We start from the raw sequence: 14,991 nt of genomic DNA, 5'->3' as shown, positions 1-14,991 counted from the left end.
CACCACACCCACTCTGACACTTATTAATCTCCTAAAACACTCCAATTCCTTGTTTTACTGTGGTGAGTGCCACTGGACGGAGGAGCCTGTAGCAAGAAGATGGAGAAGTGGGATACAGTACATACAATAACAAGAAATATACTACTGTCATGAAGTATTTCGAAGGCTAAATGGTCACTAATGGAAACAGTTTTAACTGAATATTTTCTGATGTTGAAAACATTACTTGATGGATCCCTCCAGAGTCTGTTAGGCAAAACTGAATACAAGCATACTAAAAATACATAACACAACAAATTATTAACACACTGCGAAAGAACATCACAAAACATAAAAGATGATACCGACAGAACAGCGTAAAAGAGAACAACAAAGTAACAATAACAGCAGTAAAACACAACAAACTCCATCCATCACTGTCACCTACTGGCTAGCATAAAGTGGACATCTACTGCCTAATTCATGGACTCCCCACAGTTTAAATATTTTGTCAAGAAAAATGAAATTGTGGTGATTTATTAATGAAATATTAAATGTCTCCTCCTGCTGGATCCACACCTTTTCAGATACCATCAGTGATGTCATCAATAAAACCATTTAACATGTCAAGAGTGAGGTCATAAGCAACGCATAGTAAGGTGCAATTTATAGTTAGCTAACTGTAACTACTGAATTTCATTTGTTTTGTTTTTAAACATTAGGTCTTATCTAATTTCAACACCTAACTATAACGTCATTTTAAATCATGGATTTTTTTCATTATGTTTTTTTTTTTTAAATGTAAGCTAAGATGTTATTACCAAACCTAACTAGAACATTACTTTAACATTTGTTTTTTTGTGAATTATGTGTTTTTTGTTTTAAAACAAGTTTTAAGTTGATCATACGCCCAACCCCCTAGGACAATAACCTTGCTGCCCATGGCCTCCAGCCAGGCCCCAAGCCCAAGCCCCCAATAGTAGCCTTCTTTATGACTTTCATTAAGATGCATGAAGTAACATCAATTGTGTCACTGTCAATAAAGCATTATATTTCCAATAGAATACAAACATAATATTTCTTTTACTGTCAACATGCAGCAAGTACAGTCTTAAGACCCACCAAGTGGGCTACAGAGACTCTGAGCAAAAGCCCAAGCATTTTGATTATTTTAAACTGTATGAAAACTTTCCTCGGGTCACCAATATAACCTACCAGGAAACAAAGGGTGACTTTAAATACAATTAAAAAACAATTAAAAGGAAAAAAAGAGGGGTGTTCTCTGTGAGGACTGCTGGCAGGCTCACCAAAATTCTCCTTACGCTAGGTAGTGCCACTGCCCTTCCTTGGGCATCACAAGAAACCAACATGCACATTGTCAAGCATCCCTGAGGAATCTTTTAGCCTCAGGCTTGAATATTTTATCAGTGGCTTTGAGCTGCTGATGCTTTTCTTTCTTCAACAAAGCAGCCATTTTTTTATGAGGCTGGGTGCCCCATCCCTCCAATGGGGCACTCAATGTTTGCGCATTTCTAGGGCCATGTGGGTAGCCCACTCACACTCATCCGGAACACTTCACCATCTGCAGGCATGGGAGCTGGTAGCTTTTTGCTTCCCACCCATATTCATCTGAGCTAGCATTGATAGCTGTTCTTTACCCCTCACACAAACCCAGGTAGCTGGTGATCTGTCCCCGGGCACTGGGAGCCCAGAAGACAGGCTATTACAGAAGCAGAGTACTCATCAGTTTTCTTTTAATTTTTTTGGTAGTAGTTGGTGCCGGTCCCAGGGAACTTGAGGCCTCCAGCGACAAAGCCATCTCTGTGGAGGGGACCCACACACGCTTCCCTCTTCTCCTTGTGCCAAGGTGAAAGGTCTTGGAACTCCCTAGGGGTTCAGAAAGGCTTTTTAAGTGAAGCACTATGCACACCTAGTCCTAGTATGAACTTCCTTCAGCATTGTCTTAGCGACTGGTGCGCTGTTTTGGATACTTTGGGTGTCCTTTTGTTTCTAATGGCTCACTTTATCTATCTGGAGGGGGTCTCTTCAGGCTTTGTGACCCCCATAACCATGGGCCTGTAGGTCAGGATGTCAAACCTGCCCCTTTACGGGTCCTTTCATTTTTAGGTCACGCCTGCGAAAGCGCATGCGCTCTCCCTTGCAAAAGACATTGTTCTCTACAAGGGGCTTAGCGCCCAAACACTGCTTACCATTTGTTAGCTTCATTGTCACTCTTGCTTGATGCCTTGTAACTGTCCCCACTTCACTTCCTCTTCTTTCATGTAGCACATGAACCAACTACTGATTGTTTCATCTTAATTAGTGTACTTGCACTGCTTGTGGTATGATTGAGGTACTATTTTTCTTTTTATCTTCTTCAGTCGTGTTGCTTCTTCCCTTCCAACTCTTGCCAGTGCTTCTTCATCTCTCTCATGTTGTTTCTTCTCTTCAACTCCCCACCCTTCTGTTGTCCATGTTGTTTTCACCTCCCACCTCCACCTCCCCTGTTGTCTGTGTTGCCTCTACCCTCTCACCCTCATATTGTCCTTGCTGCTTCTTCCCTCGCACACCTGTTGTCACTGTTGCCTCTTCCCTCCCACTCTTACTTTCACATGTCCAAATTGCCTCTTCCTTCCTACACCCAACCTCCCACTATCCATGTTACCTCTTTCCTCCCGCCTCCAATCCTCCTGTTACCCCACCTTCACCCATCTGTCATAAGTAAGAAAGCACTACAACATGGCCACTGCTGGCCGTGTCACAGTACTTTTATTTTTTAGCTTCCTGCACCATAGCCCTTTTTTTTTTTTACTTTTAAAATGCTCCATTTTGTGGAACATATGTAGCACATTTTCGTTGGGGGGCTTCTTTCCTCTCACTCCACCTGTCAATGTTTGCTTTTTTCCACCCACTCTAACCCTCCATTGTCCGTGTTCCTTCTTCTCTCCCACCCACACACTTACCAATGTTCATGTTGCTTCTCACTTCCAAACCTCTTGTTGTCTGTGTTACCCCGCCCATAAGAAGAAAGAAAAACGCTCTGCCGCAACCAATGCTGGCTGTGTCTCAGCACTTTTTTTTACTTCCCTTGACAAAGCCTTATTTCTTTTTTTTTTTTAATTTAGAAAACTTTTACAGTGCTTTTTTTTTTTTTAGAGGACTTTTATAGAGCTTTTTTAAATGTAACTTTTACACATGCTGCACAGCAGGCACGTTGCTCTATAACATGGCAATAAGACATTGGCAAAGCCAAAAGCCCTCACATAGGCTTTGCCAATTCTTGTTGTCCTGAGTCCTATAATGGCTACCACAACATATTCTCCAAGTTGTGGCCAGGTAAGCAGAATCTGCCAAACCACTTTGAATGGGCCAATGAGACCATAAATGGACACCAAAAGTCCATATAACGCTTTTGACCTACTTTAACCTTTCCATGCCCTCCCCAAGCACCTTTTTGAATGACAGTTTATTGAAAACAGCAGAATGGATTTAAATAGAATGAAAAAAGGAACCATTTTGGAGTAACATTCTTTTTGCCAAGTTTGATGTAATTCTGTACAGCTGTTTTTTCTTTATAGATGAGCAAAGATTCCTATGGGAACTAAAATGGGGAGTCACACTTCTGGGACACCCATTGTGCTTGTCCTCCCACTAGACTGATTAGCACAAAATGTTCCATGAGGGGACCAAAGCGTATGAACTTTGTTTTGGAAAGTGTTGTGCAGATTTGTCAAACAATGCCAAAAGATTAAAGAAACAAAAATGCCTTTTTATGGAATCTGTGACCTAACTATAATTACACTTTGGCATCTGCCACTGTGTAATATATACACGCACACACATACAAACAAAACAGGTAACCGTGCAATATGGTCCAATATTACTACCGAAAAAAATAAGCATTTGCAAAGATATCAGGTCTGTTTTTTTGTTTGTTTTTATTTTTGATAAGCGGATGTGTTTTTTTAATTTTTATTTATTGGAGTTTCTGTGGATGGACCAGTGGATTAATATAAACAAGGTTTTGATAGATGGATGACAATGCACATAGACAGGGTAACTGATTTCAGTGCATGCATTTATTCGTTCCAACCACGGATTATCACATATTTTCACTTTACCATCAACAAGCACGCGTGGCAATTCAAGAAAAGGCACCTATATTGTAGAAAAAACCTGATCTAGTAAGACTAATGTTGCATTCCATAATACGGAGCATATGCCATTCAAATATATTTTCAAATCTTTCTGCTGGGCTTACTATTCTTCAGTCTTATATCAAGACGTCTGCTCCCAAGAATCTTCACCAACTACAAAATGTCGGACTCGTAAAGTGCACTTATTCCTTTGGAATTGGCAAGTCTGCATCATGCCCCTTGCCTTGCATTAGCTTAATGCAAACACATTTGCAAGCTTTAAATCAACAGGGTATGCATTAAATAATGCATTGGTTATACCCCATTAAAACTCTCATGCACATGCCCTCCAAAGCATAATAAACAAAAGTGTAATGCTTTGAATGGCTGCAGATACAGTCGATGGTCCTCCTGTAGGTCGCAGTGCTACAGTGACAAAGTCGATGACACCAGTGTTTAGAACAACTCCGAGTAACGAAGAGATCCAGCAAAGGTGGTACACTACTTACAAATGATACAAGATAGAATATTTGAGTACATTTTCCTATATCATAGTTGCGTTTATATAGTGTGTCATACCTGTGACGATGCAGCAAAGAGTATTAGAGGACAGGTAGAACATTACATCATGGACGGGTGCTTGATTGTAAGACTGTTAGCAATGCAGAGTAGTCTATATAGGAAATGTTTTGGTGTTAGGCTCGATTGACTACATGGTGCTTTTATCTTTTCCAGGGTCATGAGTTCTATATTAATTTATTATCGATTCTGTCTTATTATGGGGTACTCGACAAATGCACTCATATGAGCAGGCAAAATACTTTCAACACCCAGTGGCTGAGGTGGGCAGACTAGGTATCCCATTCTGCAGACCGATCTAATCAGCCTCTCGTATACTAAAGTGCCAAGAATCAAAAGCTGTTGTGGTGGCATTTAACGAAATACTTGGTGTTTGAGTAGATATGCAGAAAGCGCAGTTATTTTGATACAGCCCAATAACGAACAATATTTTGTATGCTGCACTGACTGCACTATAAGACACTTCCTCCTCTACAAATAAACAACACTAGTTACAGACCTCCATTTTGTCTCATTGTTGTATTAACTAGGCCAAAAGTCTATAAAGGGGATGTTACCAGCCATGGTGACTATCAAAGCACACGCCTGGAGTTGTTCCACAGAGGGTGGGTTACAAGAAGAAAATGTTCATCAGGCCGTCTCATCTTTGGCACATCATCTGACACAGGACACACCTGATGAATTATTTGTAGTTATTAAGGAGATTAGGTACTAATACCGGAATATAGCTATATCACTGGCATGTGTTTCTTAGGTTCCACTTTTGCAGGGGTGGCTGCTGGTGGGGCAGCAGGCGGGAGGGGCAATAATATAATAAATAATTAACACTGACCTGCCGCGCCGCCTCAATGCTTCAGCCTTGCTCCCTGCCCGATCCAAACGCTTCTCTCATGCTGTTGCACAGCATGAGAGGAGCGCTGGGATTGGTCTGAGCGAGCTGAAAAGCCACTGAGTGAGGGAGTAGGAGTCTAGGCTTGGCCTCCACCAGAGAGTTCTAAGTGCGCATGTTGGTTTGGCTGGCCTCGTAGAGCTGGCCAAAACCAACATTCACACTTAGAGTGCACTTGGCACTCCACCCCACCTCGATGACCTGGAGGATGCTGGCCTCGCCCTACCTAAACAGAAAAATAAAATGATAATAAATCATTGTATTTTTCTGCTTCCTTTCAGTGGGGGTGATAGGGTGTGAAACTCCTCCACCATAGCGGAGGGACCACCCATGCACTTTTGACTATTCCAGTACTTCTTTCAGTAGGAGGGCTGTGCAGTCTCACCTCAGTAGAAAAATACATCATGAATAATATTTCATTTGTAATATTTCACCCTGTAATCAGCGATAGCATCTTCACTTACTCAAAGATGGGCGATCCACCAAAAGATCAAGCCAAATGTCTGGCCTGTGCTCAGCTCCAGGTCTCCTTGGACCATGAAGACCAAAACGAGCTGAGCTTTCATGTGGCTTCTGTCTGTCACCCACATTCTTAACTTTAAGCACAAACATTAAAAGGCAACGCAATAATCTTCAGTGTACAGTGCAAAACCAATCTACTGGCTGACATGCACAATGTGAAACCAAAAAATCTGGGGTCAATCCTGGATTCCCAGATTGATTGTGTGATCCTAAGTGATTACTTTATTTTCCAGAGCCTCCTTTTGTTACGAGGGTGGGGCACGAAATTAATGTTTCTAAATCCATGTTTAAAACTATCTGCGGCTTTCAAAGCACTGATATATTCTGACGGACTAATTTTGAGGACACTATCACAATTTTAAACTAGGTATGTTGCACAATTTACATGGCACAAACTGTCAAGGCTCGGCTAGTGCATGGGCCCAGATTCACGCCAGACTTTGGCTCAGCTCTTCAATTTACTTTTTTAGTTTGTCCAGCTCTACATCCGCACCTCACTGCAATCATCCCGTCTTCTGTGCATTATAGACTATTGTAACAAGTATTAGCAAAGCCTACAAGTCTTGCCCATGAGAGCTCTTGGCTTGGCAACGATTTTTAGCCATGGTGTACAGCAGAGAAGCTGCTATGCAGCATTCCCAAAAATAAATTAACAAAAAAAAGCTGCGTGAAGAAGCCAATGCTAACACTTTTTACAAATTAAATAACATGGTTAAATGAGTTGGGGGATGTGGCAACAAGGAGGAACGGAGGGCAGGGAGTAAAGGACGTGGATGGGGACAGGAAACGTAAGAGAAGAGAATGGGGAAGCAAACGGGCAACAGAGGATGGGCAGGATGGGTAGAGGGACACAGTCAAGAGTAGGCAGGAGGGGATGAGGAAGCAAGGTGACAACGGAGGGTGGGAGGGGCTGGGACAACAAGTCAACAGCAGGGGGATTGGAGGGGCCGGAAATGCAGGGTAACAATGGAAGATGGGTAGGTGGGATGGAGAAGCAAGCTGACAACAGAGCAGGCAGGGGGCGGGGGAAGCAAACTGACAGCACAGCAGGCAGGAAAGGCAAGGACAGAGGATGGGTGGTAGGTGTTGGGAAGGAGCAGGGTACAGAAAAGCAAGCGTATACTACTGGGTAGTTGGGAGGGGCTAGGGCAGCAAGTTGATAACAGAGGAAGGCGATAAAGGTTGGGGCAGCAAGCTGACAACAGAGGACAGGCAGGAGGGTATCGGGCAGCAAGCTGACAGCAGAGGGTAGGCAGGAGGAGCTGGAGTAGCAAGCAGACAATAGAGGGCAGGAGGGGATGTGAAAGCAAGCTGACAAACAGATGGCAAGCTGTCAAAAAAAGACAGGTGGAAGAGGTTGGGGATGCAAGAGGACAACAGAGGGTTGCCTGGCAGAGATGGAGAAGCCAACAGACCAGGAAGCGATGGGAAAGCAAGAACAGCAAGGAAAGGTGGGCAGGGAGGAAGCAAGAATGGGACAGCAAGAAAGATGAGCACATAGGGGGGAGAAGTACGAGTGAGGCAGGTGGGAAGTAGACATGCACTCTTGTGGAGTTCTAAAACAAAAAGAAACAAGCATTTGCAAGATACGGGTCTCACATTTGCTGTAGTTAGAGCTATTAGCGTTTGCAAGATACGGGTCTCACATTTGCTGTAGTTAGAGCTATTAGCGTTGTAAACTCCTAACCGGACTTTTTTTGCCACATAAATTGTAAATGAAAAGTAAAACAGTTTCACATAAACGGGCCGATTCACAGTGCCATGGCCGCCATGAGCACCAGCGTGAAGAGACACACAAAAGAAAAAATAAATTTGCTCGTAGTCAAACTTATCGGCAAAAGTGCAATTTGCCATGTAACAGGGGCAATGGCCAAGGCGGTAAAAAAACCTCCTCAAGGAGGGAAAACGTAAGCCATTTACCAATGCCATCAAAGGATTTTGAAGGCTAAGCCTACGAATGAGTGGTAGTGATGGGCGTGATGTGGGCATTGTTATAAGTCCAGATACATACCAAAACATTGAAAAGCAGCACTTGTGTGCTGCTATGCTCGACCTAAAAAGCAATGTCTGAAACATTTGCAATGGAAGGACACAAGTAATTAATCCATGCTCCAGGGAAGGGACAAACACAAGAAGAGGAAGGAAAGCCTAAGGAAGCTGACAATTAAAAGACAACCAAATGAGTGACAGTGAAGCCAACCAATAGTAAGTAATGGGCAGGCTCTAAGCTCACTGTAAGTTAACATGTCTATCAACATATAGCACATATACAATCTTAGACAGGATTGGGGGAAAAGGAACAGTAGGTAATTTCAGCAATATTTTCATTTTATTCTCATTTTCTTGAGTGTCTAATTTAACGTTGGAGGGTGCTACCAAAAATGTAGATTCTACTAAAAGCAGGCTAACAATAACACATCCTCTTCCTCACACAAAGGTCTGATGCATTTAGAAGGGAAAATGATCTCTGCAGACTATCTTGGCGAAAAACCTTGATTGACAAACAGACTCAGAATGCCATATTCGCTAAATCCACAAGTACAAATATATTAGAGGTGACACTGCGACCCTCATACTAGACAGCATGCTGCAGGACTCCAGTGAGTACGCTAATGTCACTAGTTGCGCTCTGAATGAGTGGATTTGGAAGTGTTCTGTGGCCTTGTTCTCTGAACTAGTTAAGTCATAGACAATTAGAAATAGACGTAGGACAGGCCACCCAAAGACGCTAAGACACTGAAGGACGATACGTTTAGCCAGGGAAGCTATATTTTGCGGTTAGTGAAGCATATTTTAACACCGCGTGTTTCCTTTCTTGGTTACGAAACTGCAGACAATTTGAAAAATGCTGGGTGAAAAGTTTGTTTCACATCATTTCTGAAATGTTTGTCAATTAAAGTTTTTTTCCAGAATATTATTTCTCATGATTAGAAGAATGTCTTCATTTCATTAGTGGCTGCAACTCTACAGAGGATATCAGAGCCTGGCATGTACAGTGACTGTGGAACGTTCTGTATTTGAAAATGTTCCATCATCAGTACAGATGGTAATTTTAAAGCAACATATTAAAGCGCAATCCTCTCTGCTACCTCGACTGATACAAAGGCACGAGCAAAGGGGCAAAACGTAGTCACTCATAATGAGGGGATCTAAAAAGAGCACCTTCAAGAAAGTAGTGGACCACAAGACTGTGCATAAACAGAAAAAAACATACCTGGCAGGAAGATCTTATGCTCTGTAGGCCAGTGAATCATACGTACTAAAGACAACAGGTGCCCCTTATGAAAACACAACCAACTTCAGTCAGGAATTTCCACGCTATTGCCCTTAAAGCATTTAGATAAGCTTTAAATACAAATTACATTTTTAGTAATAGAGTCCATCTATTATTTAGGCGTTCAAACTTTTAATGAAGACAAGCTAGCTGTGGACCTTTGGGAAGGCTTCATGTTAATTATTGCGGACCTACATCCAGTTTGTACCCCAAAGCTGAGAGCTATATTAAATAGTCAGGTAATATTATGAACACCAGAAACACTGGCAAAACACTCCCAAACAGGCTTGTTGCTCTTAGTCTAGCAGCTGGATTTAAGAAAAAAAAACATATTTTTGGGGACAAGTTATTGGTGCATAGAAATATCATGTGTGGTATGAGCTCTAAGTGAACTGGGCAGGGATACCTGGAAGGTCTCAGAAGGCGTGCTTGGATTTAGAAGCTACCCCCATACCAATTAAGATAAATTTTACCTGGATACTGTTGAGAAGTTCTTCCTGTTTCTTAAGGTTATCCTGTACTCTCTGGGTATAACTTCCATATAGTCTGTCCAGTTCAGTTACAGAAATAGCTTCCTCATTTATAGCACCGTCCTGTGCCAGAGCCATCAGAAATTTACTTGTCATGTCAAAACTCACTGACTTCATATCATTCTCAAGCTTCTCTCGCTCCTTCTTCACTTCTTCTAGATTGGCAAGCAAGGATTTCAACACATTGACAACCTAAGAGACAATGAGGAAAGTATCAATTAGCATGACTTCAGGAAAGCAGATAATATTAACTATAACATAATAATAAGGAACAATCAAACATTAAGGCATTAAAAAAAGTCACCTGATTGAGTGAAGTCATTTTCACAATTCTAGATTTTGGAGTGGCGTGGCTTGAGCACAGGTAAGATGGCCACCCAGCCCTCTTGCTCTGCTGCCATGGAGGAGGGATAAGGCACTCACAAGACTTACTTCTGCACGTTAACATCCGCTATGCCCCAAATAGTGTTCTATATTATGTGTCAAACACATTGAATAGAATAACATCAGCTAATTCACCTCCCCTCGACTGAATGCTGACCTGAAACTTTCCACATGGACAACAATAAGATGGGCACCCCGCCGCATGCTACAGTCAATACAGAGGATCGGGTCCATTTACGCAGCTGCCACAACCTGAAAAATCCACCTTGCCATCAAACATACTCTAGTTGCAGTAAGAGAAGTGTCTTCTACGGTAATAGAATCTCATAACTTGATGACCACCTGCCACATGTAACCGTTGCACCTCCCAGCAAGACCACACTCACATTACTAAAATGGTAACCCCCGTAATCATGCAAGATATGAGAGTGCTGCTTACATTTAAAAAAAAATATATTAATTAAACACATTTTTATTGATTTTAGTATGTCATACAATAGCTTACACCATATACTTCAGGATAACATGTTACATAGCATATAATACATAACAATATTATCTTGGTGTCTCGGTAGTACATTATGCAGTTTGGTATATAATATTGCTTCCAAATATTATGTCAACATTTATTCTTGACTATTTGGAAATATAGTACTTATTCGTCATAGTGTATCGCATCAAATGAAATTGTGTTCTATTTAATACTTTTAAGCATTTAACATTCTTCCCTTCCCTCCACCTACTAGTTTGACATCTTGCTTTCATGGGGGAAACTTAGCAATGGCGTGTCATCATTTTAGCCATTTGTCGTTATTGCATAGCCACTATTAGATTATAGTCCGAAGAGATCCTATTGAACATCTGTGCCTGGTGGCTTTTTTATAATGGCACATTTCTGCTATTAGCTAATCATCAGCAGCAGCAGCTAGGCCTAGCCCAGCATAGAAGCTCAGCACGGACAACTCTACATTTGTAACTGGACCCCCTCTGCCTCACATGCCGCTTTAAAATCATCTAGCATCTCATCCCAGTTTAGATCCATAGGTAATCTTCTCAGTTCTCTACTCTCCTCTGAGAGCTGCACTCTGAGCCCTTTCCAACACTTCCATACTCCATTGCGCTACAGAGGGTGCCAGTGTGGCCTTCCAGCGCCCAGTCAATAGGTGTTTTGCCAATAAGAGTGCCAAGTCTGCTAACAGAGAGGGTACTCTTCCTTTTTTCGTGTGGGGAAACAACCCAAGTAAACATACCTCTGCTGTTTTCCAAACATTGCTTCCTGTTACCTTCTCCAAAACGGTACCCACTCCATGCCAGTACTGGGAGATATTAGGACAGCTCCAAAGCATGCGTAGTAGTTCTGCCTCTTCTACCCCACATCTGGGACAGGTTGATGGCAATGCAGGGTATAATATATGTAGTTTACGTGGTGTGAGATACGCTCTATGCAATATAGCATATTGTATAAACTTAAATCTGGTGTTACAACACCTGGCTAGGGTATTCCAAGATGGAAGACCACTCTTTGTCTGATAGTTCTCTACCCACGTCCATCTCTCATTTGACTTTTAGAGCTGTCAGGGGTTGTAGTAGATGTATTCTAAGTCCCCGGTATAGCCATTTTATTAAGTGTTTCCTGTGTCCTATGGTATACACAATATGTATGAGGTCATTCATGGGGGTTCTATGCCATCTTGGCCCCAATAGTTTTTTACATAATGTATTATATTTGCATGTAGTAAGAATAGCAAGGTTGGTAGGTTGTGTTCATGTGTGAAATCTGTATGCGTAAGTAAGTGATGATCTTTGAATAGCATCTCAATCGTGTCTACTCGTTCTTGTGTCCATCTTTGTATTCAGCTTTGGGATAATGTTCCAGTACTGACAGGGAGTCCTAGCAGCGGGATATTAGGGGCGTAGGGGACCGTACCAGCTGTATATTTTAACACAAGTATCCAGTACTGCAAGGCCACTTGCAGCAACAGGGTAAGGGATCCAGGACATATCAGGGAGTGGAGACATCCCTTATCGAACATTGCCTGGGTGAACTCTATTTCTTGCAAATTTCGTCCAACCAGCCAGTATGCGAGCCATTGTAGTTGGCTCGCCACCCAATAGGCCTTAAAAGCTGGTGCGCCCATGCCCCCAGGTCCACCGGCATTTGTAGCTTTGCCAAACTAATTTGTTGCCTTCCTCGCCCCCAAATAAGTTTAAGCAGCATAGAGTGGAGTGCTTTAAAATAGATATCGGGCACTTTCACTGGTAGATTCATAAAGTAATATGACACAGGGTAGCATCACCATTTTGGCCAGTGCTAGTCGACCTGCAATGGATATTGGTAGTGTTATCCCGAACTGAATCTGTGGTTTGAGTGAGGTCATCGCTCTCTGTAAATTGCCCTCCAGCAAGACTAGTGGGGTTTGGTAAATCTGAAACCTAGGTATCGAAAGGTATCTGTGGCTACTCGCAGTCGCTTATCACCAAAGCCCACTGTCTCTCCTATATCAGCTTCACAGATGGAGAATGCTACAGACTTGTCATAATTGATGACCAGCAATGACAATGATGCAAAATCATGAAATATCTGTGCAGCAGTACCAGTGTTATGGCCGAGGTTTCTCACATACAGAACAATGTCATCGGCATACAGTGATGTCGAATGCATTGTTCTCCCTACGTCGATTCCCCAGGACTCACCGTCTTGTCTCAATCGGTGCACCAGGGGTTCCACCACCAAGATAAACAGAAACAGCAGGGGAGCCAGTGAGCATCCCTGTCTAGTACCTCTATGAATATAATAGGAGCTTGAAATGTTCTGCCCTGTGCGCACTCTTGCCGTAGGAGCAGCATAAAGCAATCGGACCCAACGTATATAATCAAGGGGAAGCCCAAAACGTTTCAACACTTCATACATATATCCCCAGTTTAAGGAGTCAAATGCTTGGCAAAGATCTAAGGAGAGACAAACTGCTTGGGGGTATCTCTCTCTGGCAGAGTCTATCATATGATAAAGCCGGCGTATATTCAAGGAGGTATTTCGAGACAGTACAAATCAGCATTGGTCTGTATGTATCAGGTTGCCTATAAAGTTAAGGAGCCCTAATATTTTTGCTAGTATTTTATATTCTGTGCTCAGTAGGGATAAGGGCCTATAGGAAGAAATATCTGTTGCAGTATTCCCAGGCTTTAACAATGAGGTCACTATTGCTTGTTTAGTAGTATCTGGGAGGTGTCCTCCCGTCAGCGAGGCATAGTATAATTTTTCCAATTGAGGGGGTAATTTAGAGCTATACAAGGAATAGAATTCGGACAGTAGCCCGTCTGATCCCGGTGATTTGTTACAGGCCATATCTTTAATGGCCGCTCTTATCTCCCCCTGTGTTATCTGCGCTCCCAGGATTTGTTTGGCTTCATCATTAAGTGTCAGGAGCTCAATGCCAGTTAGGAAGGAGCTGAGGCGCTCCCGATCCAGCACTGGTGGGGCGGAATACAGGGTTATGTAGTAGACTCAAAATGCTGTGTTGATCTCCAACTGAGTAGTTATGTTACTTTGTTGTGGCGTTTTAATGTGTAAAATTGGGGTGGTGGATGGTTCATCTTTTATAAGGTGCGCCAAGAGTGTACCTGCCCTATCCCCTTCACTGCGTGTACATTCTTTGTATTTTTCATAGTCGATTTTTCGTAGGCGTTCAAGTAGCTCCGCATTTTCGGCCCTGGCTTCGTGTAATTGCTGTGCTCGGGGGGGTTGCAATACCGCCTCCTTCTCTAGGGGCCCCAGTCTATCTTCTACTTGTTTTAGCTCCCTTGATATTACCACCTGCGCTCCTGACACTGCTCCTCTTACCACCACTTTGAACGCCTCCCATTCCACCAATGGAGAGGACGCGGTATCATTGTTGTCGGTGAAGAAATTAGTTATTACCCCGGCTAAGTGTCCAGCCATGCAACCAGTTTCGCAGTACCTCCGCTTGTCTTTGTCCATTAGTACCCGACAGTGGGGGGGTGGAGCGGTCTAGAGTGATATTTAGCACTGCATTAAAGTCCCCACCTAATAGCCAGGGGATGTGTGCCCATTGTGTGAGTTTCCATTGATAGGCGTTCCAGGAAGGCGTCCTGGCCGCTATTTGGAGCATATATACTGCCTAGCACTACAGGTTTCCCATCCAAGTCACCTCTTATCAGGGTGTACCTGCCTTCTACATCTATCTTCGTATCCAGTACTTCAAAGGGGACCCCCAGCCCATATCCATACAGCCGTTCCTCTGGAAAACGCAGAGTATGATGTGTGTAGCAGTTGTCCCTGCCATTTTTTAGCAAGCTATATGTGTTTTACGGCGATTCAATTAGGCCATTATTCTATGCCATTTGTGTATAGATCCATCCCACGTACATTCCAGGTAAGAATATTGTAATCAGGTATCGACAACATCATAGGGCCTTAATAGAATAAATTCTCCTCCAATCCATGCCAAGCTACCTCCCCCCAGATGTATTATGCATGATGTGGTTTTGATGTCAAAACTTTAAAATAAAAAATAAAAAACATATAAACAGTTCCTCCAACGAAACCCAATACTGGGCAGAGCCAAACCAGACTCTGCCAAACCTTTACACAATAAAAACCTGGTTGGTTTATAACCATTATTGTGAAAATGGTCAAACAAGCCTACGCAATGGGGGTTGTACCAGATGTAGGTTTAG

General features: G+C 42.7%; 1 protein-coding gene across 2 annotated transcripts in view; it reads right to left on the bottom strand.

Moving 5' to 3' along the window:
- Positions 1–14,991, bottom strand: part of PDCD6IP (programmed cell death 6 interacting protein) — a 322,785-nt gene that overhangs the window by 128,915 nt on the left and 178,879 nt on the right. For both annotated transcript variants that reach the window (XM_069214865.1, XM_069214874.1), the window contains exon 13: positions 9,853–10,101. In XM_069214865.1, coding sequence (XP_069070966.1) covers positions 9,853–10,101 — 249 coding nt within the window. The remainder of the gene's footprint in view (positions 1–9,852; positions 10,102–14,991) is intronic.

The sequence above is a fragment of the Pleurodeles waltl genome, chromosome 2_1 (assembly GCF_031143425.1).
Source record: "Pleurodeles waltl isolate 20211129_DDA chromosome 2_1, aPleWal1.hap1.20221129, whole genome shotgun sequence".
Taxonomy (NCBI): Eukaryota; Metazoa; Chordata; class Amphibia; order Caudata; family Salamandridae; genus Pleurodeles; species Pleurodeles waltl.
Note: the sequence above shows the minus strand (reverse complement) of the source record. Positions and strands in the feature narration are given on the sequence as shown.